Source organism: Papilio xuthus, unplaced genomic scaffold, assembly GCF_000836235.2.
Source record: "Papilio xuthus unplaced genomic scaffold, Pxut_1.1 DF827756.1, whole genome shotgun sequence".
In the NCBI taxonomy this organism is placed as follows: domain Eukaryota; kingdom Metazoa; phylum Arthropoda; class Insecta; order Lepidoptera; family Papilionidae; genus Papilio; species Papilio xuthus.
The window spans coordinates 4,114,317-4,141,071 of NW_013530893.1; the positions used below are offsets into that span (position 1 = coordinate 4,114,317).

A 26,755-nucleotide genomic window follows, 5' to 3' on the forward strand; every position below is an offset into this window, starting at 1 on the left:
TCAATTTTACAATCTGTAATAAAATTTTACAAAGTATAATGCAAGTTTACAAAATTGAATGTGATTTTACAAATTTAAATTCAAATTTACAAACTCAAATATAATTTTACAAAGTAATATTAGATGTTACAAACTTGAATTTATGCGTTTTTATTCACTTAAATTAGATTTTACAATCTTAAATTTGATTTTACAAACTTGAACCTCATTTTACAAAGTTAAATTTCGCATTGAATTGGACACAATATATTTATGAGTACAGGAGGCCGGAGACGGAGGCGTGTGCCATCACCGCCTGTGCGGCTTGGCGCACCTCGAGGTGATGACGAGCAGCATCCGCCCAGTCACCTGCTGCAGCTCGCGGGGCACCTTGCAGCAAGTTCACGTAGCGGAGAGCAGATTGAAGGTCGCCGTGGTCCATGTGGTATCTGGAGATAAGTTATTTGGTCATTATTGCATTGTCTCGCTCAACCTCCTTCCTTCATCCATTCACTCCCCCCCCCCCCCCGGCATAACCAAGCAACAAAAACAGAAATTTAGCCTAAGTGCCTTTTTCCACTTGGACTTTAGCTGTGCGACGGGAATTTTTTATAGCAGTTGCGTCACCAAAGGTACAAGCAACTGTACAAAAGTAGCGTGCGACCAAAATAATCTTTAAGTAATGATGGAAAATGTACAAAATCAAATGTAAATCTTCCATTTTTAAAGTAAAATTATAGAGTTTGTGAAGAATATTTTTTCCACTAAGCGTTTAACACTTTCTGCTAAAACTACGTTTCGACTAGAATTGTAAAAGACAATCTTCAATATTATAAAGCGAGATGAAAATGATACATAAGATAATATAATTTTTCTCTAATAGGAAATATCTTGCTAATATCATAAATGTGAATGTTTGGATGTATGGATAAATGTTTGTTATAAGATATCTCCAGAACGGTTGCATGGATTTGAGTAAAATTTGTCATAGATGTAGAACATAGACTGGAAGAACACATAGGCTACTAATTTCTTTTTTTTTTATAATTTAGCGCAGATAGAGTCGCGGGCGACAGCTAGTTACATTATATAGTAATTACCTCGCCCTCTGTATAATATCGAATGTATCCAGTTTGGTGAAGTCTGTCGGCTTGTTGTTCAGCTCATCCTCGGGAATTTCAGCAAACTGCAAATAAAAATATTTAAAAACACGATTCCATTACAATAGCTTAAATAAGATAGATTGGTCTAATTTTATTGTCTTCTTTCCCTTCCCACCCTTATAAGGATGAGAAGGGGATTTGACAGAGGAGGGGACACATGAGGGAAAATTCTTTTAATCTGCATCGCCTCCTCCGTCTATTAAAGGTAGGCAATACAAGTAATTGCGGATGTCTATGGGCATCGCTTCGCTATTTCGGCGAATCCACCCGCTTGCACGTTTGCCTCATCCTACTAATATTATAAATGCGAATGTTCCGATGGATGGATCTTTGTTATAAGGTATCTGCAGATCGGATGCATGGATCTCGCTGAAATTTGGCGTAAAACACAGTCTGGAAGAATACATAGGGTACTATTTAAGTTTTTTTTAATTCCTTGTGGACGGAGTCGCGGGCGACAGCTAGTTATAATATAAAAAAAACCATACAATAATGATAAGTAGGAAGCAAAGACTGGAATGTAGGATAGATCAGAAAGTGGACAGTGTGATGATGAGATGGTGTAGATGATGATGAGGAAAGAATATTTACCTTTTGGAACAACAACTTTGACTGAAGCCAGGACAAGAAGTAAACGGGTAACGGCGCCCCCTCGCGCCCGATCAGGGCAACTTTCATTGCGGTTCTCTCCAACTGAAAAAACAATAAAAAAAATTGTTGTCAGATTTACTGTCACTTAAATGGATTTAAGAGTGTGCCTTAGTGAAGATTTCTCATAATCTTACTAATATTACAAATGCGAATGTTTAGATATTTGTTTGAACGTATCTCCAGAACGGCTGAACGGATCTCGATGAAATTTGTCATACATATAGAACATAGTCTGGAAGAACACTTAGGCTACTAATTATGTTTTTTTTAATTCGGGAGTCAGCTATTTTACTATAAAAGTCGAATCTGGGTGCCTTTTAGACATTATTAGTTAGAATCCTTTGGCGCGAATGGCGTGCTTTCGTTACAATGTCAAGTGTCAGAATGATTACTGAGGGGACATTAACGTTGACATTTTAGTAAGACTAGTGTTTCCAGTACACCGGCACTGTGTCGGATTTTCTTCCTAACAGTGCCAAAATAAATGTCAAATTTAAATATGCCAGAGTCTAAGAGACCGCAGTATTTTTTTTACATAAAGAGTTTTCTCCTAAGCCCGAGTTTCTCGCTTATGGAGGTCGTCCATTGGGACAATGTCTCGCTTATAAAGGTTTCTCGCTTATCAAGTTCTGGGAGATAGTAAGCTGTATACCTTTTCAAATTTATCCAGCAAACATTTTTCAGTAGCAACGCCTTTCTGACGTGCTTCTTGTGGTATACCACTAAGTACTGTCTGCACCAAACGATCATCTTTACCTGAAAACATAGGAGAAACATGTACTATAAGAAAAAATAGATAAAATGGTAGTGTTGTCTCTTTCACACATACCCGTAAGCCCAGTAGTGTGAAAGAGACAACGCGCTACGAAGCCAAAATTATTGTTTGCATTACTTATCAGTTATCATCAGTTTTAATTTCGTTGTCTCATTGGTAGAGAGTTGTCTCTTTCACACATAACCGTAAACCTAGTAGTGTGAAAGAGACAACGCGCTACAAAACAAAAATTATTGTTTGAGTTACTTATCAGGTAACTCCAGTTTTAATTTCGTTGTCTCATTGGTAGAGCGTTGTCTCTTTCACACATACCCGTAAGCCTAGTAGTGTGAAAGAGACAACGCGCTACAAAACCAAAATTACTACGGTGACTTTTACCAGCTATCACCAGTTTTAATTTCGTTGTCTATCATGTTAGCGTTGTCTCTTTCACACTATCAAACCTAAGAGTATGTGTGAAAGAGACAACACCACAAAATCAAAATTGTTACGATTTAGTTTATTTACCAGCTTTCTCAAGGGCTTTAATTTCATTATCAATCTTAGCCTCAGTGGTGGAGCGCCTCGTGGCAGACAGCAGAGCCTCCGCCGCCGCCCACAGAGACTGTGAACGACGAGCCTCTTCCTCAGCCTTCGCTCGTTCTATAAAAAAAAAATAGTAAATTAAAAAAAACTCTACTGATTCTCCTTCCATTACAGTACAGAATATTCTGCGTTATATTAAACAAGTTTCGAATTTTGAAAGAATGTGTCATTTCGCCCATGCAATGGTGTGCAGTACCACGACCACACTAGCTTTGCTCACGATCCGATAAATTTGCGTGCCTATTTCTTAAAAGAAAAGGATGGGAAAGAGAAAAACATTCGGCAGAGAAAAGTCTCGAAAGGGGAAATCTTTCTTCTGTGCATCCTTTTATCGATTTAAGGTCCGCATCCATTATCCCGCGCCGGACGCACGGATTAAACGGATTTGCTTTCGATGCGGGCGACGAAAAGCAAACTAAAATCCGTTGCGTGCGATACGTGCGATGCGTCCGGCGCGGGACAATGAATGCTTACCTTTAAAGCTATGAAATACATCTATAAATGCGAATATTTATGGGCTATCGCTTCGCTACTTCGTTGAAATCAGGTGGCGAATAAGTGTTTGCCATTTAAATGTAAAACAAAGTATAAGGGTTCCAGTTTCCTATGAGTTACGGAACCCTAAAAATGATGTGGTTATATTTAAATAAGTGCCTTCACTTATTAGGAGTAATTGTGTTACTTTTAAGTGTTTGCTCTATAGCCATCAGTTTCCCCGCCATCGCGGCCATGTCCTTCTTGAACACGACGCGTTCTTTCTCCACCTCCTCCGACACAGCCTTGTTGAACTTTGATAATACCTGCAATTATATTATTAATACTATAAATGCAAATGTGTGGATGTATGAATGTATGGATGGATAAGTATCTCCAGAACGGCTGCATGGATTTTGAAATTTGGCATATTCATAAAACATAATCTAGAAGAACGCATAAGCTACTAATTTTGTTTTTTTTTAATTCCGCGCGGTTAGAGTTGCGGGCAACAGCTAATTATTGCTAGATCAAAGATTCATTTTTTTTCAAACAATCATACAAAGTACAAAACGTCCAAATAAGAAATTTATTATACAATCTGAATTTGGTGAAGAATAAATTTTATTGAAAATGAAACATTTCTCAATCAATAGTAATTAATTTAGAATATTTCTAATAAAAAATTAAAATACACTAAAAAACTCAAAAACTAACCTCTTTATCTTTAGCCTTCAATTTATCTTGCAACACTTCTTGTTGTATTTCAAATTGTTTCTTCAATTGTTCTTTCATTCTTCTATTCGCTTCTGCTTGGATCGCGAGACTCTGAAAAAAAAAACAATACCTCCACTGTCATTCTCCACGAGTATATTTTTATTTTTTATAATAGCTATGTTATTTTGTATGCTAGCGCTTGACCATGATCCCACTTGATTAACGTGACTGATTGACTACTTGACCGACTGACTTTGACTGACTGGATGATTGAAGCTTGACTGATTTGTTGTTATATAAAAAAATTAGTATGAGTGCTTTCAAGACAAGGGTGAATAGGTATTTACTAAGTTAGTGTATACCATCCTTCGATAATAGGCACTTTCTATCAAGAGAGTTTGTGGTCAAGCACTGCTATATTGAATATTAAAAAAATATTGTTATCTCTCTCATTCTCTTTGTAAACAACAGAGATAGCATTATAATGTCACTCCATAGGTTCAAAGTAACTCCTGTTAGTTTTGTGGAGACAATTTAATAGAATAACATAATTTACTTGTTAATAAAAAAGTTCTTTTATGTGCAATTTATTATTAGGTTAGTAGTTTTTGAGTTTATATGAAACAAACTACTTTTTCTAATTGTAATAATAACTAAATATACATTTGTAAAAAGATATTAAACTTATTATACATTATTTTAAATATGTTATTTATTAATAAAAAGACTTCTAAAATAAAAAAAAATTGTAGAATATAAAAAAATACCTTTTTCTGGAACTCCAATTCCTTATGAAGCGATTCCCGTTTAATTGTTTCTTCCACTTTGGCGTCAATAATGGCTTTGTCATCGTGACCTTCAAATAAATAACATTTTTAAACATCTAATCATCTGCGTTTCCACTGACGAAACATCTGAATAAAACATATTATTGCCTTCTTTTTTAAAAGAGAATGAGAGAGATAGCATTATAATTCTGCAGTGGAAATTATTTAAAAATAAAAGACTTATAACTTACATTCAATAGCTCGATTTATTTTCAATTCCCTGACGGTCTGAAGTTCAGCGATTGCATTTTGTAAATATTGTACCTGAACAAAAAAATCATGTTTAAGTACATACATCGAAAAATTATAAAGGCATAATGAGTTAGAATAGTCAGTCAGGATCCAATCAGTCGGTCATGTAGTGAGTCGGTCATGTGGTCAGTCGTACAGGTCAGTCGATTGTGTAGTCAGTCAGGCAGTCGACCATGAATTAAGTGGGCTAGATAGTCGGTTGGTCAAGTATGTCATGTAGTAAGCCGATTATGTTTTGAGTCGGTTATGATGTTAGTCGGTGTGGTAGTCAGTGAATCGGTTGTCAGTTAACACACCTTCTTCAATGTATACATGAGCAGCAGGTCCGTGTCTCCGTGCAGCTCCAGCTTCCTGACGCTGAGGTCCACGCCGGGGAACAACATCTGCAACTCCTCCTTGAACTCTGCACGAGCTGCTTCCACCTAAAAAAAACAGTGGTGTAAAAACTAGGAACAATATACATTTATTACCGATCACTTGAGAAAAATATTGCCTTTTAAAACTCCTACTTTGTCAAATCAACTTTTCCTTCCTATATTCCTGACTAGAAAGAGTGGGAATGGCAATAATACTAGAAATTGAACTCCGGCACTTTCGTATTTAAAATTAATCTTACTAATATTATAAATGCGAATGCTTCGATGTATGGATAGATGGATATTAGAATGTATCTCCATAACGACTGCATGGATCTTGCCGAAATTTGGAAACGTGTGCTACTAAATTAGGTTTTTTAATTCCCAGCAGACTACAACTAGTTTTAAAATAACAATGATTACTTGGAAACTTGACAAACATATTTTTTATCTTTTGCTTATAAACTAGCAGTCGCCCGCGACTCCGTGCGCGGAATTAAGAAATAAAACACAAGTAACATAGGTACTGTTAGGAAGATAATCCGACACTATGCCGGTGTATTGGCATAACACTAGCCTTACTAAAATGTCAACCTTTATCATCATCATCATCAGCTCACTATACGTCCCTACCGAGGGGCTCGGAGCCTACCCTAAGTTAAGGGTGATTAGGCTATAGTCAACCACGCTGGCCAAGTGCGGGTTGGTTGACTTCACACATATCTTTAAATTTATCCGACTACCCAGCTGTATAAAGACATTTCGGTACTCACTGTCCGTCAGCTATGTGCGTTAAACATCACCTTACGTGTACACTCTACACTTTCTAATTAACCAGCGTCATTCAAGAACAAAAGACGTAAATATATGGTTTGCCCTTCTGTCACAACCAAAACTGCTTTGGCAAGCCGTAGTTACCCGAGCATCAGTTGCCACCTATACAACACCATCAATAAAGCTTGTAATGTATATCCCCTTCCTTATCTAAAGAGCAAAAGAGCAGTTAAAAGCTACTTGCAGGAATTAACCTATGAAGAGACTGAGGAATTATTTACAATTTGGCCTTAATATTTTAATATTTTTGTAGTATTTTCTCCCTACTTTCTCCCTTTTTTATTTTTATTTTTTATTTTAACATCACTGTAACGTTTCTTTAGTTTATAAGAACACCTAAAATTTGTAAGCGGGTGCGCACTGATATAACATAAAATCAAGCGACAATAGCCTAATGGTCTAGTAGATAACCATGTCCTAGCACAAGCTTCTAGCTTATTTGGAATGGTAACAACTATTGTGTGAAAATATTTCTGAAACTTGTTTTTTTTTTAATTTGTAAACTAAAGTGTTATGTAATATTGTGTGTGTCTATGCAAATAAAAAATTATTATTATTATATTATTATTATTAATTTCTTATCAGATATGTGTAGGTTGCATCACGATGTTTTCCTTCACCGTATGAACGTCTGATAAAATGTACATATGTAAATCGGAAATCGAAAAACACATTGGTACATGGCGGGATTCGAACCCAGGACCTGCAACGTTTATACCTCCTCACTATTCATTCTGACACATGACTAGGCAATGTAAGCGCGTCATTCGCGTCAAAAGGATTGTAATTAATAAAAGTCTAAAGTAAGTATGTATACTTAATTTCATCCAGATCCATTCAGCCGTTCTAGAGATACTTTCAAACATCCATTCTCACATTCGCATTTATATTAGTAACATAGTATGTATTTATACGATTTAAATCAATGTAAACCCACGCTCACCCCACATAGCACCGGATATTAAATCATATTTATAAATTTAACATCAACACTTCGTCAAGGGTCTGTGAACTGTTACATTGTTCAGATAAATTGCATAATGGATTGGAAAATTGCATACAACAACCGTCATTCGATATACAGTGAAATTGCTCACTAAATTTATTCACAATGAACTATATCCGTTGTTGGAACGATTTTGTAATTCGCAATATGTACGTTAAGTGAACTAGATTAACGTGCGAAATGTTACATACACGAATCAACAATAATTGGAAGAACATCTTACTAATATTATAAACTAAATGTCGCCCGCGACTCCGTCCGCGTGGATATAATAAAAATTAGTGTAGCCTATGTATTCTTTCAGATTATGTTCAATACGTATGCTAAATTTAATCGATATCTGTTCAGCCGTTCTAGAGATATCATCAAATATTCATCCATTCATCCACATCACATCCATCTAAACATTCGCATTTATAATATTAGTAAGTTAAAAGCAGCTCTTCAAGGCATAAATTCGAAAAAAAATGAATAAATAGCATCCTATCTCCTGGCTCTAAGCTACCTTCTCACCAATTTTCTACATCTATGGCATTTAGCGAGATCCATACAGTTATTCTAAAGATACCTTCTAACATACATCCATCCATCTAAACTTTCGCATATTGGTATAATTAACAAAAAAAAAACAACAAAAATGTCAAATTATGTTTAGGAATTGTGTTGTTATGTATATGTTTCGTGAGTGTAAACGTAGTGTAAATCTCACCTTATTCCAATATCTGTCAGAAAGTACGGCCTTCTCGTGCTCCTCCTTGTATGCAGTCTCGGCCTCTTGCAGGTCAGCGCGGAACTTCTTGATATATCTCTGAGTGGCCGCGATGCTCTCCGGCGGTGCTTGTACACCAGCTTTTATCATGCGGTCAAGTGTTTCTACGATAAATAGTAATTTATTAAAAAAAAGGGGCTAGACAGACAGACGGAAAACAAAGTGATCCTATATGGGTTTTCTATGAGGTACGGAACCATAAAAAACACAATAAATACATTGTCTGTTGGTTTTACTCTATTGATTTAACGCAAAGCATCTGCGGATGTATATGGGAGATCAGTTCGCTATTTTAGCGAATTTGCTGCTTAATATTATTAAAAAATGCTAGATTAATGTGTAAAGTACAGTCAAAGTTGTTTGTGGTGTGCCTTTAAAAGGCCAAATCGTGGTAAAAAAACAAGAGTTTTTTAGAGACAATGGTATCAGAAAACATCGGTTAATCTTCTTAATATAAATGCGAAAGTTTAAACGGATGTTTTTTTTATCTATATACTAGCTGTCGCCCGCGACTCCGTCCGCGCGAGATTAAAAATGAGATGTTGGCCGATTCTCAGACCTACTCAATATGCTCACAAAATTTCATAAGAATCGGTCAAACAGTTTCGGAGGAGTATGGGAACGAAAACTGTGACGCGAGAATTTTATATATAAGATAGAAAAGAAAGTCGTGTTAGTTACACTATTTATAACTCAAGAACGGCTTTACCGATATGGCTGAAAATAGGTGAGGAGGTAGCTTAGAGCCAGGAGACGGACATAGGATACTATTTAATCTTTTTTTTTCGAATTTATGCCTTGAAGAGCTGCTTTTTATTTAACTTATCTACATATTAAGTTTTTTTATATATCCACGCGGACGGAGTCGCGGGCAACAGCTTATTACGTATATACAGAAATGATTAAAAAATCTCATTCCAATTTGACATATAGAACAGAGCCTAGAACACATAGGCTATATATTACGTTTTTTTTAAATTCCACTCGGGCAATGTCGCGGGCGACAACTAGTATCATTATATATTAAGTTCTATTATAGTATTAAATAGTAATATCCTTACCAATAGCACATCTGGCTTTAGAAGCAGATTCGTGAGCTTTCTTCATTAAATTGTCGCGTTCGTTTTGCGCACCTCTTAGAGACGAGAAGTTTTTCTTGTCCAAGTCTTCGATAGGAGCTTCTACTATCTACAAGATATGTTTAAAATTACTACTTAATAACTTAACTTCAACTTAACACTTGCTAACGTTAAGTAGCAATAAAAACTTATAAAAATTCGAATTTAACACATTCAATGCCACTTCATATTTAAAATTTAAAACTGATTCTCTTTTTTGATATATTCAAACTCTTTGGTGAGCAATTTCAATGAAAAAAGGAAACAAACTGGCTGTTAAGAAAAAAGAAATAAAACTATCTGATCACAAGTTGACAGCTGAGACCACCGATCTCTATAAACGGACAGGCTATAAGAATTTGTATTTTGTGCCTATTTGCACCCTTTTAGCGCTGTTGGTACATAGATAGATTTAACTATCAAGTAACATCAAAAAGCGCGTTTAAATCTTAAGGAAGTGCAAAGATTGTCATTTCCAAGCAATCACCTTACCATTTACAGAGATTAATGGCTAAGACTTAGCCTTTTTACTAATTCATTTCTTTTTTTTAAAGTATTTTAGTTTTATGACTAATAAATCATATTTTTTGAAATAAAATAGTTAATAATTAGGTACTTACAGCGTATAATGCCTTATTATAATCCATGCAGTATTTCTTAGCCTGTTTGTAGCTGTCTATGGCTAACTTGGTGTTCTCGTGCATATCATGTTCAAGTTCCACCATATCCTTAGTGATGACTATAGGTGGGGGCTGCTGTGGTGGACACTCCTCAGTTTGAATTACTGTTACTGTTAGACAAGTATAATTTTAACTAGCTGTCGCCCGCGACTCAGTTCACACGGAATTAAAAAAAAAACAAGTAGCCTTTGTCTTCTTTCAGACTATGCTATCTATGCCAAATTTCGTCAAGATCCGTTTTTTAGCCGTTCCAGACATACCTAGTAACAAACATCCATCTATATATCTAAAATTACGCATTTATAATATTAGTAAGATGAGTGTTTCTATGTTGGGTTGGTTAATTCCATAGAATTAAAAAATTATTCCCATTAGACCGATTGATGGGCAGGCCCAATGGTAAACACTTCAAATATATAACATTCAAAATGAAAGCCTAATTTTGTAGACAAATATTGAGTTTTACCTTAAATGTTACTAACATATTAATAATAATAATTATAATAATAATAATAAGACATTTAATCTGTTCAAAAACATTACAACACTTATAACACAATGAAAAAGAGAAAAAAGAAAAAATCAAAAAAATTACAATGAAGCGTTGCAATGCAGAACAGATAGGGCCTTTGCTCAGCTGTATGTTTATTACCCCCGGGGGGGGGGGGCAAAAACACTGATATTCTGCAAAAGCCTTTACGCCCTAATTACTAATATTATAAATGCGAATATTTAAATGGATGGATGGATGGATGTATATTAGAAGGTATCTCTAAAACGGCTGCACAGATTTCTATGAAATTTGGCATAGATGTAGAACATAGTCTGGAAGAACACATAGACTACTAAGTTACTTTTTAATTCAGAATATCACAAAGATAGAAACAATTTTTCTGACCTATCAATTTTCTCACAATTTTCACAAAATATAAAAGAAAATAGAACAATTAACATGTATGGATTTATTCTTTTTACATATGTTATTGTTAGTTTCCGAGATGATCTGTCATATCAAAGATGAAGGGATCACATGTTTTGTACAGTTATGGTCTCAGAAACCAACAAATAATTCTATAATTATGACATCGTCATCATCAGCTCGTTATATGTCCCAACAGAGGGGCTCGGCGCCTACCCTAAGTTAAGGGTGATTAGGCCATAGTCAACCACGCTGGCCAAGTGCGGGTTGGTTTACTTCACACATATCTTTGAATTTCTTCTCAGATATGTGCAGTATCACGATGTTTTCTTTCATCATAAGAAAGTTGGATAAATGTTCATATATAAATTAGAAATCGAAAAACACATTGGTACATAGCTGGATTCAAACTCAGAACCTGCAGATTGCAAGTCAAGTGCTTGACCCCTGAGCTACCGTCACTCTTTTTATAATAATATAACATATAATAATAGAAAATAATATTTACCCTTTGTCTCAAGTTCTGGTTTCACTGGAGGTTTCTCTTGAACATACAATGGTTCGAATTTCGGAGGGGGCACTATTAAAAAGATTATGAATATTAAGGTGATTATGTTAAAAAATAAAACACATGCCTATAGGAATATTTAAAACAGGGCTCAAACAAATATTAATTAATATTAATCATATTAATCAAATTAATTAATTGATGATTAATTTTTAATTCATACCAAATGATGACTTTTTAGTGACATACATTGTTCGAAAAAGGAGCAAAAATTTAGTTTTTCAAATCATGAAAATTACAATGATGTTAAAAATTTGAAAAAAAAAATGATTGAAATGCATTTAATATGAAAACATTTTGTATTCATTTATGTATAGAATAAAATAAAAAAATTAGTTACTTACATTCATAATCTTTTTTAGCAAAATGTTCTGCCGCATCTTTTTCTAGATCCTGTTCAGATCTTTGCTGGAAATCGAGCGGAGACACACCTTCCTGAAAGTAATCAATATACAATCAACCTGCAGTAATTAGGAAACTGTCTTATCTATATTCCTATTATTAAGTAAATTTATCCCTAATTTTTATAATGAAGGAAAATATTGTGATGCTGAACATATCTGCAAAGATATTCAAAGATATGTGTGAAGTCAACCCGCACTGGGCTAACATTGACTTCGGCCTAGTCACCCCTAGCGGGGTAGGGTCTGAGCCGTTCTGTGGGGATTTATAGTGAGCTGATGTTTTAAAAACTACCATTTTGTGTATGTATCATCAAAATAATAATTAATTACCTTTCCAAACATAAAATTACTAATAGCAGTTGTCGCTCTACTGATTTGGTTTACTGTAGCCTTCCAATATGTTGTATTCTCCTGATAAACTAGAGCTATAAAGTCATTAGCCCATGGAGCGTTTGATTCTAACCAATTCCTAGCATCTGGACTGCTCCTGAAGTAAAAAAAATGTAAATTAATAACAAATGCAGTTCAGAATACTGTTTTAATATGATTTTTTACAAAAGAATTAATGTTGAACATGGATAAAGAAGAAATCTCTATAAGTGAGTCATTACCCACTCCCAACAGACAACTTCCATAAGTAAGAAACTTAGGTAAGAGAAGCTTTTTAAGTGAGAAAAATATGGTAGTAACTTGGACTCTAGCTTATCTAGGTCCTACAGCATTATATTACTAGTTTTTTTTTAAATTTACTTATATTTGTTTCAGTTCAGTTCTCAACAATAGTTAAATACCAGGATTGGAATCCATGACCACATGATTGAATGTTAATTCCCTTAATTTTAAGGTTATTTACATTTAACAAATATACATACTTAGCATAAACAACTGCTGCTCCTGTAAGAATTGTCGCTCCGATGGTAGTCCATAGAATCTTTCGGGCCTTCGGTGGTGCTTTGGGTGGTGGTGGACAGGCATCCTTGTCAAACTGAGCATACGTGCGGCGAGGCGCTCGCATTACAACGAGCGCTGTGCATGTTGCATCACCTATTTGCTTTCTCACCTGTAATTTTGTTTTTAATATTTCATTTACCTGTCCTTGTAAAATTTATAGGTTACTTATTACGAAAATGACATTACTCTAATGTTATGTAAGATACAACAATAACAAAGTTCATGTTTTGATTATCACGTTCATTTTTAATGAGATTTATTAATTATATTGCGAAGAAACTTAGATAAACCTTAAAATATTGCAAATATATGAACATAAACTTCGGTCAAAACATAAATAGTGATGATTTCTATCTGCATTATGGGGATATACTAAAGCTACTTTCAAAATATATTTTAGCTGATATCAGTACGAAAAGCAAGGAGGAACAATACGTACCAATATTAAATTTGGATTTGCTAAATGAGTCGTGAATTTATACATTTTCGGCACCAAACTTATTCCACTACGGCTGTCAACTTCCTGTCAAAGTTGCAAAACCTTTTGTCATTTTCTAACATCAACTGTCAAATTACAACGAACTCTTATTTGCCCAATATTTAGAAATAACAATTACCGTATAAAGACGTCAATTATCAATATTAAAATGCTGTGATTTAGATGTACGTACTTTTCATAATTATTGTTCTGTAAATACAGTACTTTAAATAATTAATAAACAATAAATTGTTCATTTTTCGTTGAAAATAAAGCGACTATTTTACATCTCAGGTCTTTGACCAATCTTTGAAATGACATTTGACATTTAGATTTCAAAGGGATTTGTTGTTGCTTTGGATTGGGAATTATGTAAAAGTCGCATTTATAATATTAGTAAGACTACCACCTCACTGAAGTCGTTTATATATTGGACTAAATGATGTTACGTTTTGCATTTTCAGGTAAATATGATAACAATAATTGAGCTTTTAATATAAAAATAATTTATAACCTCTAAATTGTTACTTCCAGCTTTTAGGGCAGTTCCCCTACGTCTCACTTACCCGAATGCTGGTAAAATCATTTATCAGAATGTAAGGAATTTCTCAGCTATTAATATAAGAAACCATTTTATTACTACTGCCCCAACTATCAAGGCAAGTTTAGTCAACAACAAAACAATATTAGATTTATCTTGTAATTTAAATCATGTGCCAGCAAGAACTGTGACTAAATTTAGTCTAAATAAAGGTAAAAGGAAAACTGTAAAACCAGCAGTGAAAAGGTTTTTTAGACTCCATTGGGGCGGTTGGATAAGAACCAAAATTGGTAGACACAAAAAATTATGGAGAAAATCACAGCCGCAGAAAAGAAGATTAAGACAGCATGTCTTCTGTAATTCCACACAAAGTACATTACTTGACAAAATGGTAACCAAGTTTTGGAAGAGACCTAAATATTATGTTGATGATCCTTACGCACCTTATCATACAAGAGAAGAATTTTATATAACTAGGAAAAAGCCTAGATGCTAAGGAGTACTAAGAGTATCTTTTGTAGTCATGTAATTCTTATCTTGATTTATTTAAAATAAACATAATAGTGTACATTTTATTTCATTTGTATATTTTTTACATGTCCATTGCCAGGGTCTATCACCAGCAATGTATTAGAAAAAATTAGAAGTGGGACTTTTCCTTTTTTTATTCTTAGCATATGAGCTAGAATAAAGATGACATACAAACTTGACTCCAAGAAAATATTGTAGGCTTCTGAGATAAAGATTTGAAAAGAACTTTATTAGCTTAAACAGTAATCAGTACAAAATGATGTAAAACATATTAAATCCCATTGATACAATTACAAAACATTGAGTTGGTCGTAGCCCAATCTAAAAAGCGAGCCATATCTGTCTGTGTGTTGTTGCCCTATTGTTGATTTTGAAATTGATGCCCTACTTGATTATTTTCTAAGGCTTTTTTTAGTGCTTTCATAGTGACTACATATACATTGATTATATAAAATACATTTTACTGTATAATTTCTTTTATTTTACACTTCATATTTGCATTTTTATGACGTTCTTAAACTTACTTTTAGCACTACTACTACTTATATGTTGCTAAATAAATTAAAATCTGTTTTATGCTATGAGTCTGATACTGTACTGTGGATGCTTAGCTTAACGTGATTTCCATTATGATATTGTAAATGAAATATTTCTGTGGTAAAAGTTTGGCTACTTCGTGTACAGAGTATTTTTACGTACTAAACTGTGTTTTACAAGCAAACACACGCAAAACTTTCAGTCGATTTAAATTTTTAGGTGCTATATTTGGTTCCATTTTAACTCTGATTTAGTTTCTAAACGAAATTAAAAATGTCAAGAGCAAACGAGAGTTATATGGTGATACCATATCTATGAAATTTGCTCAGAAATTAACATATTTTGCATCATTAAACCCATGGTTTATCTCCGATTCACTATTATGTTGTTAAATTAATGAAGACTTTAGGATTATAATTTAATTTAGTGACTAGTGACAGTTATTATTTTCGAAGATTATTACATGGAATTTAGAATATTTTCGTACGAAAACACAAAAAGTCCCTAAAATTTGGCAAAAATGTTTTTAAAATTCTCTGGATAAGGAAAACTAAAAATCATCTGACAACTAATGTGAATTTTCTTTTGAATAAACTTAATTTATTGTACATGCATTTACTAATTTATTAAGTCGATTTACCGAAAAACATACAATCAAAACAGATTCCTAAATGAGATAAAAAAAAATTGTTGCGTAACCTCTGTTATTTTGTTTTGATACTGCTCGAAAATTGATTGAAGTGCTTGTTGAAGGCTGACGTACCAATATGACTTCTATCTTAAAACGTGCGATAACGTCAATAAAAAGTCAGTTCGCTTTAAAGAATTTCATCAAAAAATCATCGGCATTTGAAGTAAATAGACACTTTTCCGTCGGTACAACAAAAAACATGAAACTCGTGCAATTTAGTTACAAAGATTGCCCTTGTGATATTCATGTAGGATATTTAATTGGTGATAATCTTGTTGAAGTTAATAAAGCCGATACTACGTTACCATATACACTCCTTGATATTTTAAGAACTGATTCTCTACATAAAGTGCGAAAGTAAGTTTTTATTATTTATATACAAATTCATTAATTTTTCTCAAATTTCTATCATCTAAAATTATAAAAATTCTTGTTACTGTTTTTTTACTAATATGTAAATATGGAGAGTTTATATCAGATAATGATGAAACTGAAAGTATCTAATATCGAAGGTTAGGTGATATTTTACTACTTGAGTCCATCGGATAATATTTGGTTTGCATGCAAAAGAATTCATTTTCCGATAGCTAAAATATATTTTATGAAATAGAGTAGTTATTGCACTAAAGCCAAGGGCCACAAAGGGTTGACTAAAAGACTAAAAGAAAATATTTTTATATATTATAAATCTAGTCTTTAAAACATAGTTCTTATCTATGTTATCATTATTTGTACCAAAGTCGTTGAGATTGAGGCTTCTATAAACATTGTTGGGATGTTTGTTGAACATTGTATTAAAATTATGCAAATGGACTTACTCTCTTATTACATATTGTACTTATTAAACAATTTTTTTAACATTAATATTGTTCACAAAGCTTTTAGAAAATCTTATGAAATAAATCAATGTTCCATATCTTATTATTTATTAAAGTTTTGTCATTATTACTTTTGTGACAGTAAAAAAAGTGTCATAAAATAATCTCAGTAAATTACTTGAAAATTTAAGATATGGATATATATCTTCTATTCCATTTGCATAGACGAAAATAAAAATTTAAAGAGAAAATAACGGAAAATGGAATTAGGAATATAAATAATATAGAGAAAAATCCTAAATCAGTTTATTTGATCTCTTTCAAACTAATCCATTTAAAATATATTTTTTTAATTCAAGGATAGTATGTACGAATCCAGATCCGATACCCTTGAATTCAGTGAACTTAGTTGCTCCCATACATGGTATGGACAAAGTGCTCTGTGTTGGTCTAAACTACAGAGACCATTGCGAGGAACAGAACCTAACCCCACCTGAAGTGCCAATCATCTTCAGTAAATTCTCGAGTACCGTTATCGGACCAGGTGCTGCAGTCCGTCTTCGTGATTCTACTCAGGTACATTTTTATATTCTAAAGTACAAAATACTTAATATATTATATGCTTTTATGTGATGTCTTCTTGCATGCTGCATATATTTCAGTGGTTTGGTAATGGGGGTTGCTCATTAATGACGTGATTTTTAAAGCAACTTTTTGACTACCAACCAACTCTCCCTCTGTTAATATATGGTGGGGTTTTAGATTGACCTTTCTAGATCTAAAATCACTTTATTTTAGTATAAATTAATAATAAAGTCCTGGGATAAAAAGTACACGTGATATTTTAGACGCCCCTCCCTTCCCGTGATTTTTCGTGATTTTTTTCGCAATTCCTCCCCCCTTTTTCGAGCTTCATGTGATTAATTATCCCTTGCTATACAAATACAATATTGTTGAAGACTATATTACAACGTAACAATACCAATATTTGTTATGTCGTTATATTTGTTGTAGTTTTTGGTGAGCTGATGTAAGGAATAGTTAAAAAAAATAGGTAACAAAAAAATAACAACAGGTTATGTGCAAAGAATTATTGAAATATTAAGCCTTTTGGTTTCTATGATTTTTGTGAAGTTTTTATTATAACCTTTTTGATCTTGACATCGGCGTTCGCTTTCTGAAAAAAAAAATTATGACTTTTTACTTGAAATTTTAAAAATTAATGCCATCTATTATTAAAAAATGAGAGTTTTTTTAATTATTAATTATTTTTAAGGCGTAAACTAAATACGTAATCGCAATGAAAATATCTCGTGAATCACAGAGCGATGTGACATCAGTAGCAGACAAATTGGGGTCAATTATTGGAGCAAATTAAGCTGGCAGCTCATAATGCGCGTAGGTGGAAGACAGATGAAATAATTTACATTATAAATGGACAGGATACTAGCCATATAATGTCGAGCTTTTAAAAGAATAAGATATTTTAGTCGCCACATTAGCTATTTAGAATAAGTACAGTCTTGCTTTTGTGTGCTTTCAATTGAAAATCTTAATTTATATTTTTCTCACATTATACAATATAGTTATTTTTTTGATTCTACAATTACGCGTTGTCTCGGAATAAAATTACAACATTTTCGATAGGAACAACAATATTGCAATGACCGATTTTATTTAAAATATATTTAACCGTTAGTTTCTGAGACCAAAATTCATCCCTGTCATTTTCTTCCACAAGAGATAAATATATGTTTTAAACGGAGATATTGGTCTCAGAAATCCACGTACGCTGGACCAGCTACGCTACAACTTGTGCTTGTAACTCAAGGGGTAAGACATCTCTGGAGTCCTCCATCTTCTTTAGCCATATCACAGCCATAGGAATAGGCCTCTCCCAAAGATCGCCATGATGATCAGTCCCGCTTCCCGCATCCAGGATACTCCTGCATCCCGCTCCAGAATACTCCCGCAATATTCACCAGATCCATCGATCCGTTTTGTGGGATACCCAGGCTCCATCTTACTTCATACTCATTATAAATGCGAATGTTTGGACGAAGATATCTCCAGAACGACTGCATAGTTCTCGCTGAAATTTGGCATAGATGTAGAACATGGTCTGCAACAACACATAGACTACAAATTAGTTAAAAATATCACTATTTTTAGATGTGTTTAATTTTTTTTCCAGCAAGTGGATTGGGAAGTAGAACTAGCCGTTGTTATAGGCAAGACTGCGAGTAACGTGAAAGCTGATGAGGCGTATGACTATGTATTAGGTTACACAGTCGCACAAGACATCAGCGCGAGGGACTGGCAGAAAGCTAAGAACGGTGGACAGTTCCTATTGGGCAAGGTTTGTAGAGTTTGGCTTAGGTTTTAATTGCTAAAATATTAATACAAAACATATTAAATCGACTTCAAAAAAGGTAGGTAGTTAAAGATTTTTATGTTACCTCAAAACTACGCTTTTGAATCGAATTTGCTTTATCGTATACATCTTTAGGTAAAGGTAATTTGCGGGTACATGAGATATTCAAATATTTGTGGTCCTATTTAGGATTTAAAATTGGGGTAGATGAAAAGATTCAAATAGTAATTTTGTTACTTTAAATAAATCTGTAATAAATGATCGTAGCAACAAAATTAAATCGACCTTGATCTTAACATAGTTGTATAACATTGCTAAATCTTATCTTTGGACGCAATATATTTCAAGTGTGCGCACGATTTGTGACATTCTTATCGAATAACATGTCTTATAATGCAGTTTTATTATTCGTGACAGTTTTGAAATATTCCATACGATTTATCTTTCTAATCGACAGTGATGAACCAGATACAACTATCTCCCTAAAGTTATCAGAATTGTTCAGAAAATGTATCTTTATATTTGAATTTTTAGTTTTTTAAATGATCAAACGAAGATACAAGAACCTTTTTATCTTACATTTTATTATTTACTAGCTGTCGCCCGCGAGTCCGTTCGAGTGGATATATAGAAAAGCTTAATATAGATAAGTTAAATAAAAAGCAGCTCTTCAAGGCATAAATTCGAAAAAAAATGAATAAATCCTATGTCCGTCTCCTGGCTCTAAGTTACCTCCTCACCAATTTTCAACCATATCGGTAAAGCCGTTCTTGAGTTATAAATAGTGTAACTAACACGATTTTCTTTTATATATATAGATGACTAAAAAAAAATCTACATTAATTATTGCACAATAACTCTATCATAATCAGCTTAGGCATTAATTATATGATCTACATCTATACTCTGTGACGTATCATCTTTAATCTATGACAGTCTATGGACACGTTCTGTCCGATCGGCCCGTGCATCACAACTCAGGGATCTATTGGAGACCCGGAGAACCTCACCATACAATGTAGCGTCAACGGCGAACAGAAGCAGTGCAGCAAAACCGACCAGCTGATACATAAGATACCTGATATCATAGAAAGACTATCAAGGTTAGTACACGCGAAATTGTGTTTTAACACTGTTGGCAAAAAGTTCAGTTTTCAGTAAGTAGAAGTCACAACTTTCCCTTTTTTTTCGTCTACCATCTCTTTCTTACATAAATGTATTGGAATGTAATCAAATTATAGATCGACAAGGCTATCTGAATGGTGGGCATAAGTCAAACTAAATTATGACAGCTCATTAACGCCCTCTTGCCAATCTCCAAAAATGTCACAAGATCCATTTTGTACTAAAGCTGTCATGTCATTTTCTATGTCTAAGTAGGTTTTATATACTGACAGAACCAACTCACCGGTTCCAGATATTCTTTTGTTACTATACTTCTACTTGTGCAAGGAGGTTGTCAAATTTGACGTCGGAACTGCTTTCGTGTCGGCTAATTTGCCTAAAATAATATTTTAAAAAATGAAGGAAACAAATCCTTAGTTCTAATAATTTTATTTACACATTCATTAACTGGTGAACAAGAGAATTTTTAATAGAATTTATTTCTGGATGAAACTGTTGTTGGTCCTTCGACGATTTTCCTCTCGTGTTATTTGCCTTGATTAATCCAAATCTTACAGTGTAATGACTCTTCTTCCCGGGGACATCATACTAACAGGAACCCCCGGGGGGGTGGGTATGTACCGCAACCCCCCAGAATACCTCAAGCCTGGTGACGTCATCTGCAGTGAGATAGAAAACATCGGCGTCCTTGTCACCAAAGTCGAAAAGTTCTAACTGAATTCAAAAGGTGTGATACTTTTTTACGAACACTATTACTATCTCTTTTTCTTTTATATACAATGAGAAGGATAGTAATATTGTAATAAAAGGGTTACCATAGTGATTTCGCTGCAACAGAAATATAATGTTATATACAAGTGTTACATATGTAATTATAAATATATAAATTATGCTACATCTTTATAACACAAGATCGTCCCATTTTGGACGTCAATTGTGTACAAATTTGTTGATTGTAACAATTTAAAAAAATAAATGCATTAATAAAAATAAGGTTGAGTTTTTATTTTACGTTAGATGAACAACTGCTCGTTTCACTGCCTTATCTCATAAAAAAATAGTTTATATTTGCCTTAATAGACTTAACAGACAGTATCAGATACTTATGGCAAAATATAAATATGAAGAAGGAAAAGGAACTAATTAAAATGGCTGCAAAAAAAAAAGATTTGTCAAGAAAACAAAATATCAAAGGTTTTTCTCAGTCGCTATATATGAAAGCGCCTGATTATTCTAAACAGCAATTTTTTTACTAAACGTCAAAATGTTCATGATTTTAAAAAGGTTTTGAAAATTTATTAAATTCGTGGGAGGTAGTTGAGATATCAATCATGATTACGTCGTGATTTCATTTGAAAATTGTGTCTTCAATTGGCTTGTCAGGAATTATTGTGCCTAAGGGTAAGTAAATTCTGTATTTTACGTTTATTTTTATAACTTAATGCTAATTACAGAAATATTCTATTTCTTAATTCTACATGATATTTGTTTTATAATTATATTTTGGATGTAATTATATTGATTGGACCGATAATATTAAAAACAAAATAAATATTTGTTAAATGTACAAAAGTTAGGTAATTGACATGAAGTTTTAAAATAAACGAGTTGTCAAGATTTAAAATTCGAACAACTAAATTGTTGAGAGTAGGTTGTTCAAATAGTGAGCTTTGAACGATGATTGGTGAATGGGACTCGCAATTGAGCCAATCGGCGTCTTCCGTTAGCTCACAGGAAGAAGCATTTTGCCGCGCGCGCGACTTCTCTTTTCATAGACTATTAAATTTAATGGGTAGGGGAGTTTTATTGAGTTAAGTGGTCTATACGGGCTACGTGACAATTGTAACTTGACCTCCCGCGCTTTTAGTGTCCATATAAATTGATACCGCGTTGTGACACTTCGCACGTCGTATTATTTGGTCGCTATGCCTTGTTGTAAAATTGTCTATGCAACGGATATTCATTGTTATGAATAGATTTCGAGCAATTTAATGTTGAGAATATTGGTATGAGATATTGGATGCAATTTTTCAATTAATTTAATAGTACAGGCCACTAATAAACACCCTTCGATATCAATTTATAAGAAATCTGAATGCATATTGTTAAGGTTTTATGCATAGATTATTGAAAAATTGCACCCAATAACTGTTACAATTGTAAAATTACACCAATTTACAATGTGGCGTTGTGTTGTTGACAATATGGCGATGCCACATTGTGTGAACTAAAAAAATAATTCATCAATTTGTCCTTATCCCTACGTAGGGTCAGGACAATATGTACTACTCCTCCATACTTTGTATCAGCGCATTTACTGGCGTGAGAATCATGCGAACCAGTCTCAAAAAATCTCCTCATTAATTTTGTATAGAGTAATCACAATTAAACACTGGTTATATCTTGGTGGTGAGTCAATTTTAATGAAATGCAATCGGCAAGTCGATAAATGTACCAAATAAATTGATACCGCGATCTAGTAATACGGTCCGCCATCTAGTGACATAATATTATAATTTAAATTGTCAAAACATTTGACAGCTGTCATATCTGAATTTCCACAGATATGACAACTTCCATTGCGGAGATCGATGTGATTTTGTTGAATATTAGATCATCTTATCGAAAATTACGTCACAATCGCGTGAAAGAACTTATAAAAATATACTTAGCCGCTTCTTACACGAGACAACGTTAATATTATTATATAAACTAACATTGGAACCTTGCGTGCGTGCTCTCCGTAAACACAACGTTAAATCGTCGACGCGTCGTCTAGTCAGTACGGACATAGCAACTACATAGTACTGTATAGATAGGTTCCAACATCTTGAAAATCGCAACGACTTTACACGACGATCTTGACAACCAGTCTACGATGACATAAAATTGTCGGCAACGTTCGTTGTTTCTTTGCTACCCATACCAATATTAGTTTTAACAATTTCTGTTGCCTTATGTACATACGAAGGGCCTTAGAGTTATAATTTGTTTCAGATTTATTTATAGAGACGTCATGTATTAACTTTGCAAGCATTTAAACAGAGCGGTAATGACCCTTTATCAGCTGGGAATGATAAATTGTACATTTACATAAACATTATAAAAATATATGAAATTGTCTTTTTGCTTGTCCTTAAATTGTAACCACGTGGAAAAATAGTACAACATAACAATTATCATCATCATCTTCAGCTCACTATACGTCCCCACCGAGGAGCTCGGAGCCTACCCTAAGTTAAGGTGATTAGGCCATAGTCGACCACGCTGGCCAAGTGCGGGTTGCTTGACTTCACACATATCTTTGAATTTCTTCTCAGATATGTGCAGGTTGCATCACGATGTTTTCCTTAACCGTAAGAACGTGGGATAAAAGTACATATGTAAATCAGAAATCGAAAAACACATTGGTACATGGCGGGATTCGAACCCAGGACCCGCAGATTGCAAGTCAAGTGCTTGATCCCTGAGCCACCGACGCTCTCTCCTGAGCCACCGACGCTCTCTGTTTACAATACAACAATTATACTTATACTAATTTAATAAATGCAAATGTTGGGATGGATGTTTGTTATTACGTATCTCTAAAACGACTTAACGAAACTCGTTTCAATTTGGCATAAATACACATATTCTGGAAGAACACATAGCCTACTAATTAAGTTTTATTCAACTCCGCGCGAACGGAATCGCGGGCAACAGCTATTCGTTTATAAACTGCAAAGTTCACTCACAACGTGCTAGTATGAAAACAAATTATTATCTATGCTTTCAAAGAGAAAGACAGAGATGGCAGTATGATTTTGTACTCCTCGGGAGTGGATTTGAAATGACGTCACACTTAAAAGCTCTGCTATGTCTGTTTTACTCAAAGAGAACGAAAGGGATGGCTATATTGTATTACAAATTTCACAGATGAATGTTACTGACTAAGGTTAGTTTCTCTTCTGTTCTTCTTTTTTCTTCTAGCAGTAGAACCACTAAACCCTCATTGATAAGCACTTAAGCAGCAGGAGATGTATAAATTACTCCTGCGGCACTAGTACTTAGTAACAAGATTTAGTTCTCTTCTTTCTTCTGTTTTCTCTTCTTGTCTTCTTAAATATAACTATGAGCATACATATTTACATATAAACAGATAGTTTCAAACAAATTTGATTAGTTATATACAATTTTCTAACCGTGGGTTTTAGAGACAAAGTTCCTCGTTCAAAAAATATTGCTATCTCTGTTTTGTCAACGATAATAAAAGGGATGAAGATATATAGTTTTGGTCTCAGAAATCAACAGTTAGTCAGGCATTGGAAATTACCATAGGTAATTTAAAAGGTTACGTATATGGCAACACTATCAGTTTGAACAAATCAAAGATGGATTCTAGTTTTATTCCATTCATGTTTTATGTAATTACGATATACTCTGCTATTTATTACTTTGTTTTCGTTTTGCTTATCTTATTATTACGAATTTATTAAATAATCAACTTTAAAAATGATATTTATATAATCGATTTTTATAGCAACTATCATATGAATAAGGTAACATATTATCGGTTGAGCACTCAACTTGTGTACATACTGGGTTCAAATACCGCCGTACCAATGTGTTTTTCGATTTACATATTATTTATCCGACGTTTTTACGTTGAAGGAAAAAATCGTGATGCAACCTGCACATATCTGAGAAGAAATTTCAAAGATATGTGTGAAATTAATCCGCACTGGGACAGCATTGACTATGGCCTAGTGCCCTAACTTAGGCTAGGCTCCGAGCCCCTCAGTAGTGACTTGTAGTGAGTTGAAGATTACTAGTAACTAAACCGTATTGAGATTGTCTGGATAAGTAATTATTTACGTCATCACAAATTGCTGTAGTTGTTCTTAATGTGCGTTTTGACTGCAAAAACACATTAATAATCATTCTGTCATAAATCTATAAAAATATAGTTATCTCATTTATTCTAATTGACAAAAGAGAGACAACAATACTCACAGTAAAACATTCTTAATCATATTTAAGAGTGAAAATCTGTCGTAATTCTTTTTATTAAAACAATAACGGCAACAGAAGTGAGATAATACGTATTTATACGTGTGTTTTAACACTGAAAACCCACAATAATATACGTAAAAAATTCCAGCTTCAAAATGTTCCATGTCCCTTATGTGCAGCCATCTTCAGTTTAATTGATCAATTGGTGGCATCCGCAGAGTTAACAACAGTTAGAACTGACAATATCCGGTACAATCACTACGAGTTATTTCTACAAGCTTAATTCGTTAAACTGCAAGAGTCGAGATTTAAATGTCTCTCTTGTTATTGATTCGTTAGACATTGTTATCTGTGATTTGAAATAACATCTTACTAATATTATAAACGCGAATGAATGTACGGATGTTCGCTAGAAGGTATCTCCGAACGAGTTCATGGATTTCGATTAAATTTAACATAGATGTAGAACATAGCCTGGAAGAACACATAGGCTACTAAGTTTTTTTTTAATTTTGTGCAGACGGAGTCGCGGGCGAGAGCTAGTTTAATATAAGTTTGCAGTACTTTATTAGTTAGTATAGTCAAGATCAATAGGCTTACGTTATAGCCATTTTATACATTGGTACTTACACGCGAATTGAGTGTAATTATCAATGATGAAAAGAAAGATTTATTATACAACTATTGTATTATAAAAAAAATATACTGTTAATATTTCTAGCAAAGATGCTGGCTTTTATTTTAAGTTCCTTTTATCAGTTACGTGTTTTAATTTAAAGTACCTGGATGACCGGAATTTTTTTTAAAATTGTGTTTTTTGGAAATTATATTTAAGTACGAATTACTATGAAATTAAATATGAATTTTTCGATCTTACCGATAGAAAAAGTTAAGTTTATGTTTAAGTTGATTATCGATAAAACACGAGTAAAATGACGTTTTCTAAAAATGATAGCTAGATCGATTTATTGCCCCCGAAACACCCTATATACTAAATTTTATGAAAATCGTTGGAGCCGATTCTGAGATTCCAAATATCTCATTTAAAGATATAAGATTATTTTACTTGAAAAAAAGGGGAATTGTATTATTTAAATTTGTCCTCTCTATACCTTACTTAATACATGCGACACTCTCCATGACCGTCCATATGGTATCGGGATGAATGACCAGCGAACTGTTTTCGGGAGCGAACGCATGTTCGTTATCTTGTTATAGTGATGTGACATATATTTAGTGATATAAAAAAACGATAAAAAAATTCCAATTATTGCCAGTGTTAAATATAGATTAAAAAATATTGGTCATAGAATAAAAACTTTTTTGACAGAGAAGTTTAAACAGATTTTATAAATTAACGTCTCTATGGATATGAATTTATCAATATAGTTAGACGACAAACAATTATTTCATATAATATAGTATTTTTAAGGAATTAAGATATTATTAAAAAAAAAAACAAAACAATTAATTAAAAATGTATTTATCACTGATATAAAAACTATTAACAGGAAATTAGGTCGCGTGTTGTTTAAAATAAAAAATTCATAATAAAAGCAATTAGCGCACCCTAGAGTTACGTTCAACCTTATTAATATTTTCTATAAATAGCAATTGTATTATGTAGTATGTGACTACAT

General features: G+C 33.4%; 3 protein-coding genes across 4 annotated transcripts; 2 read left to right on the forward strand and 1 right to left on the reverse strand.

Moving 5' to 3' along the window:
- LOC106116410 (uncharacterized) lies at nt 1-13,583 on the reverse strand. 2 transcript variants are annotated; one of them, XM_013310234.1, is made up of 18 exons: nt 13,468-13,583; nt 12,950-13,137; nt 12,408-12,564; nt 12,018-12,108; nt 11,614-11,685; nt 10,127-10,296; nt 9,450-9,576; nt 8,329-8,492; nt 5,720-5,845; nt 5,363-5,435; nt 5,112-5,200; nt 4,345-4,455; nt 3,836-3,953; nt 3,076-3,210; nt 2,446-2,549; nt 1,734-1,835; nt 1,080-1,165; nt 7-428 (listed from the first exon to the last, which is right to left on the reverse strand). In XM_013310234.1, the coding sequence occupies exons 1-18, from the start codon at nt 13,510-13,512 to the stop codon at nt 251-253; spliced, it is 2,136 nt and encodes a 711-aa protein (XP_013165688.1). In that variant the 5' UTR covers nt 13,513-13,583; the 3' UTR covers nt 7-250. The 2 variants fall into 2 exon arrangements, with proteins under 2 accessions (XP_013165689.1, XP_013165688.1); XM_013310235.1 differs by lacking the exon at nt 11,614-11,685 and having other exon boundaries at nt 1-428.
- Nucleotides 13,584-13,856: 273 nt separating this feature from the next.
- On the forward strand, nt 13,857-14,615 carry mRpL35 (mitochondrial ribosomal protein L35). The gene is given in 2 exon segments (NM_001312017.1): nt 13,857-13,970; nt 14,041-14,615. Coding segments are annotated over 2 exon segments (528 nt in total). The 5' UTR covers nt 13,857-13,945; the 3' UTR covers nt 14,544-14,615.
- Nucleotides 14,616-15,751: 1,136 nt separating this feature from the next.
- On the forward strand, nt 15,752-21,116 carry Faah (fumarylacetoacetate hydrolase). The gene is made up of 5 exons (XM_013310267.1): nt 15,752-16,163; nt 16,984-17,200; nt 18,819-18,983; nt 19,935-20,101; nt 20,681-21,116. Exons 1-5 carry the CDS (start codon nt 15,883-15,885, stop codon nt 20,835-20,837), a joined length of 987 nt encoding a protein of 328 aa, XP_013165721.1. The 5' UTR covers nt 15,752-15,882; the 3' UTR covers nt 20,838-21,116.
- The last annotated feature ends 5,639 nt before the right edge of the window (nt 21,117-26,755 follow it).

Coding starts and splice junctions, on each gene's coding strand:
- LOC106116410 (XM_013310234.1), bottom strand. CDS start 13,512: ATGTATAAATTCACGACTCATTTAGCAAATCCAAATTTAATATTG. Junction 8,493..9,449: donor TAAAGCCAGATGTGCTATTG/GTAAGGATATTA, acceptor TATTTATCGTAG/AAACACTTGACCGCATGATA. Junction 5,201..5,362: donor AATAAATCGAGCTATTGAAT/GTAAGTTATAAG, acceptor ATTTATTTGAAG/GTCACGATGACAAAGCCATT.
- Faah (XM_013310267.1), top strand. CDS start 15,883: ATGACTTCTATCTTAAAACGTGCGATAACGTCAATAAAAAGTCAGTTC. Junction 17,201..18,818: donor GTCTTCGTGATTCTACTCAG/GTACATTTTTAT, acceptor TTTTTTTTCCAG/CAAGTGGATTGGGAAGTAGA. Junction 20,102..20,680: donor ATCATAGAAAGACTATCAAG/GTTAGTACACGC, acceptor CAAATCTTACAG/TGTAATGACTCTTCTTCCCG.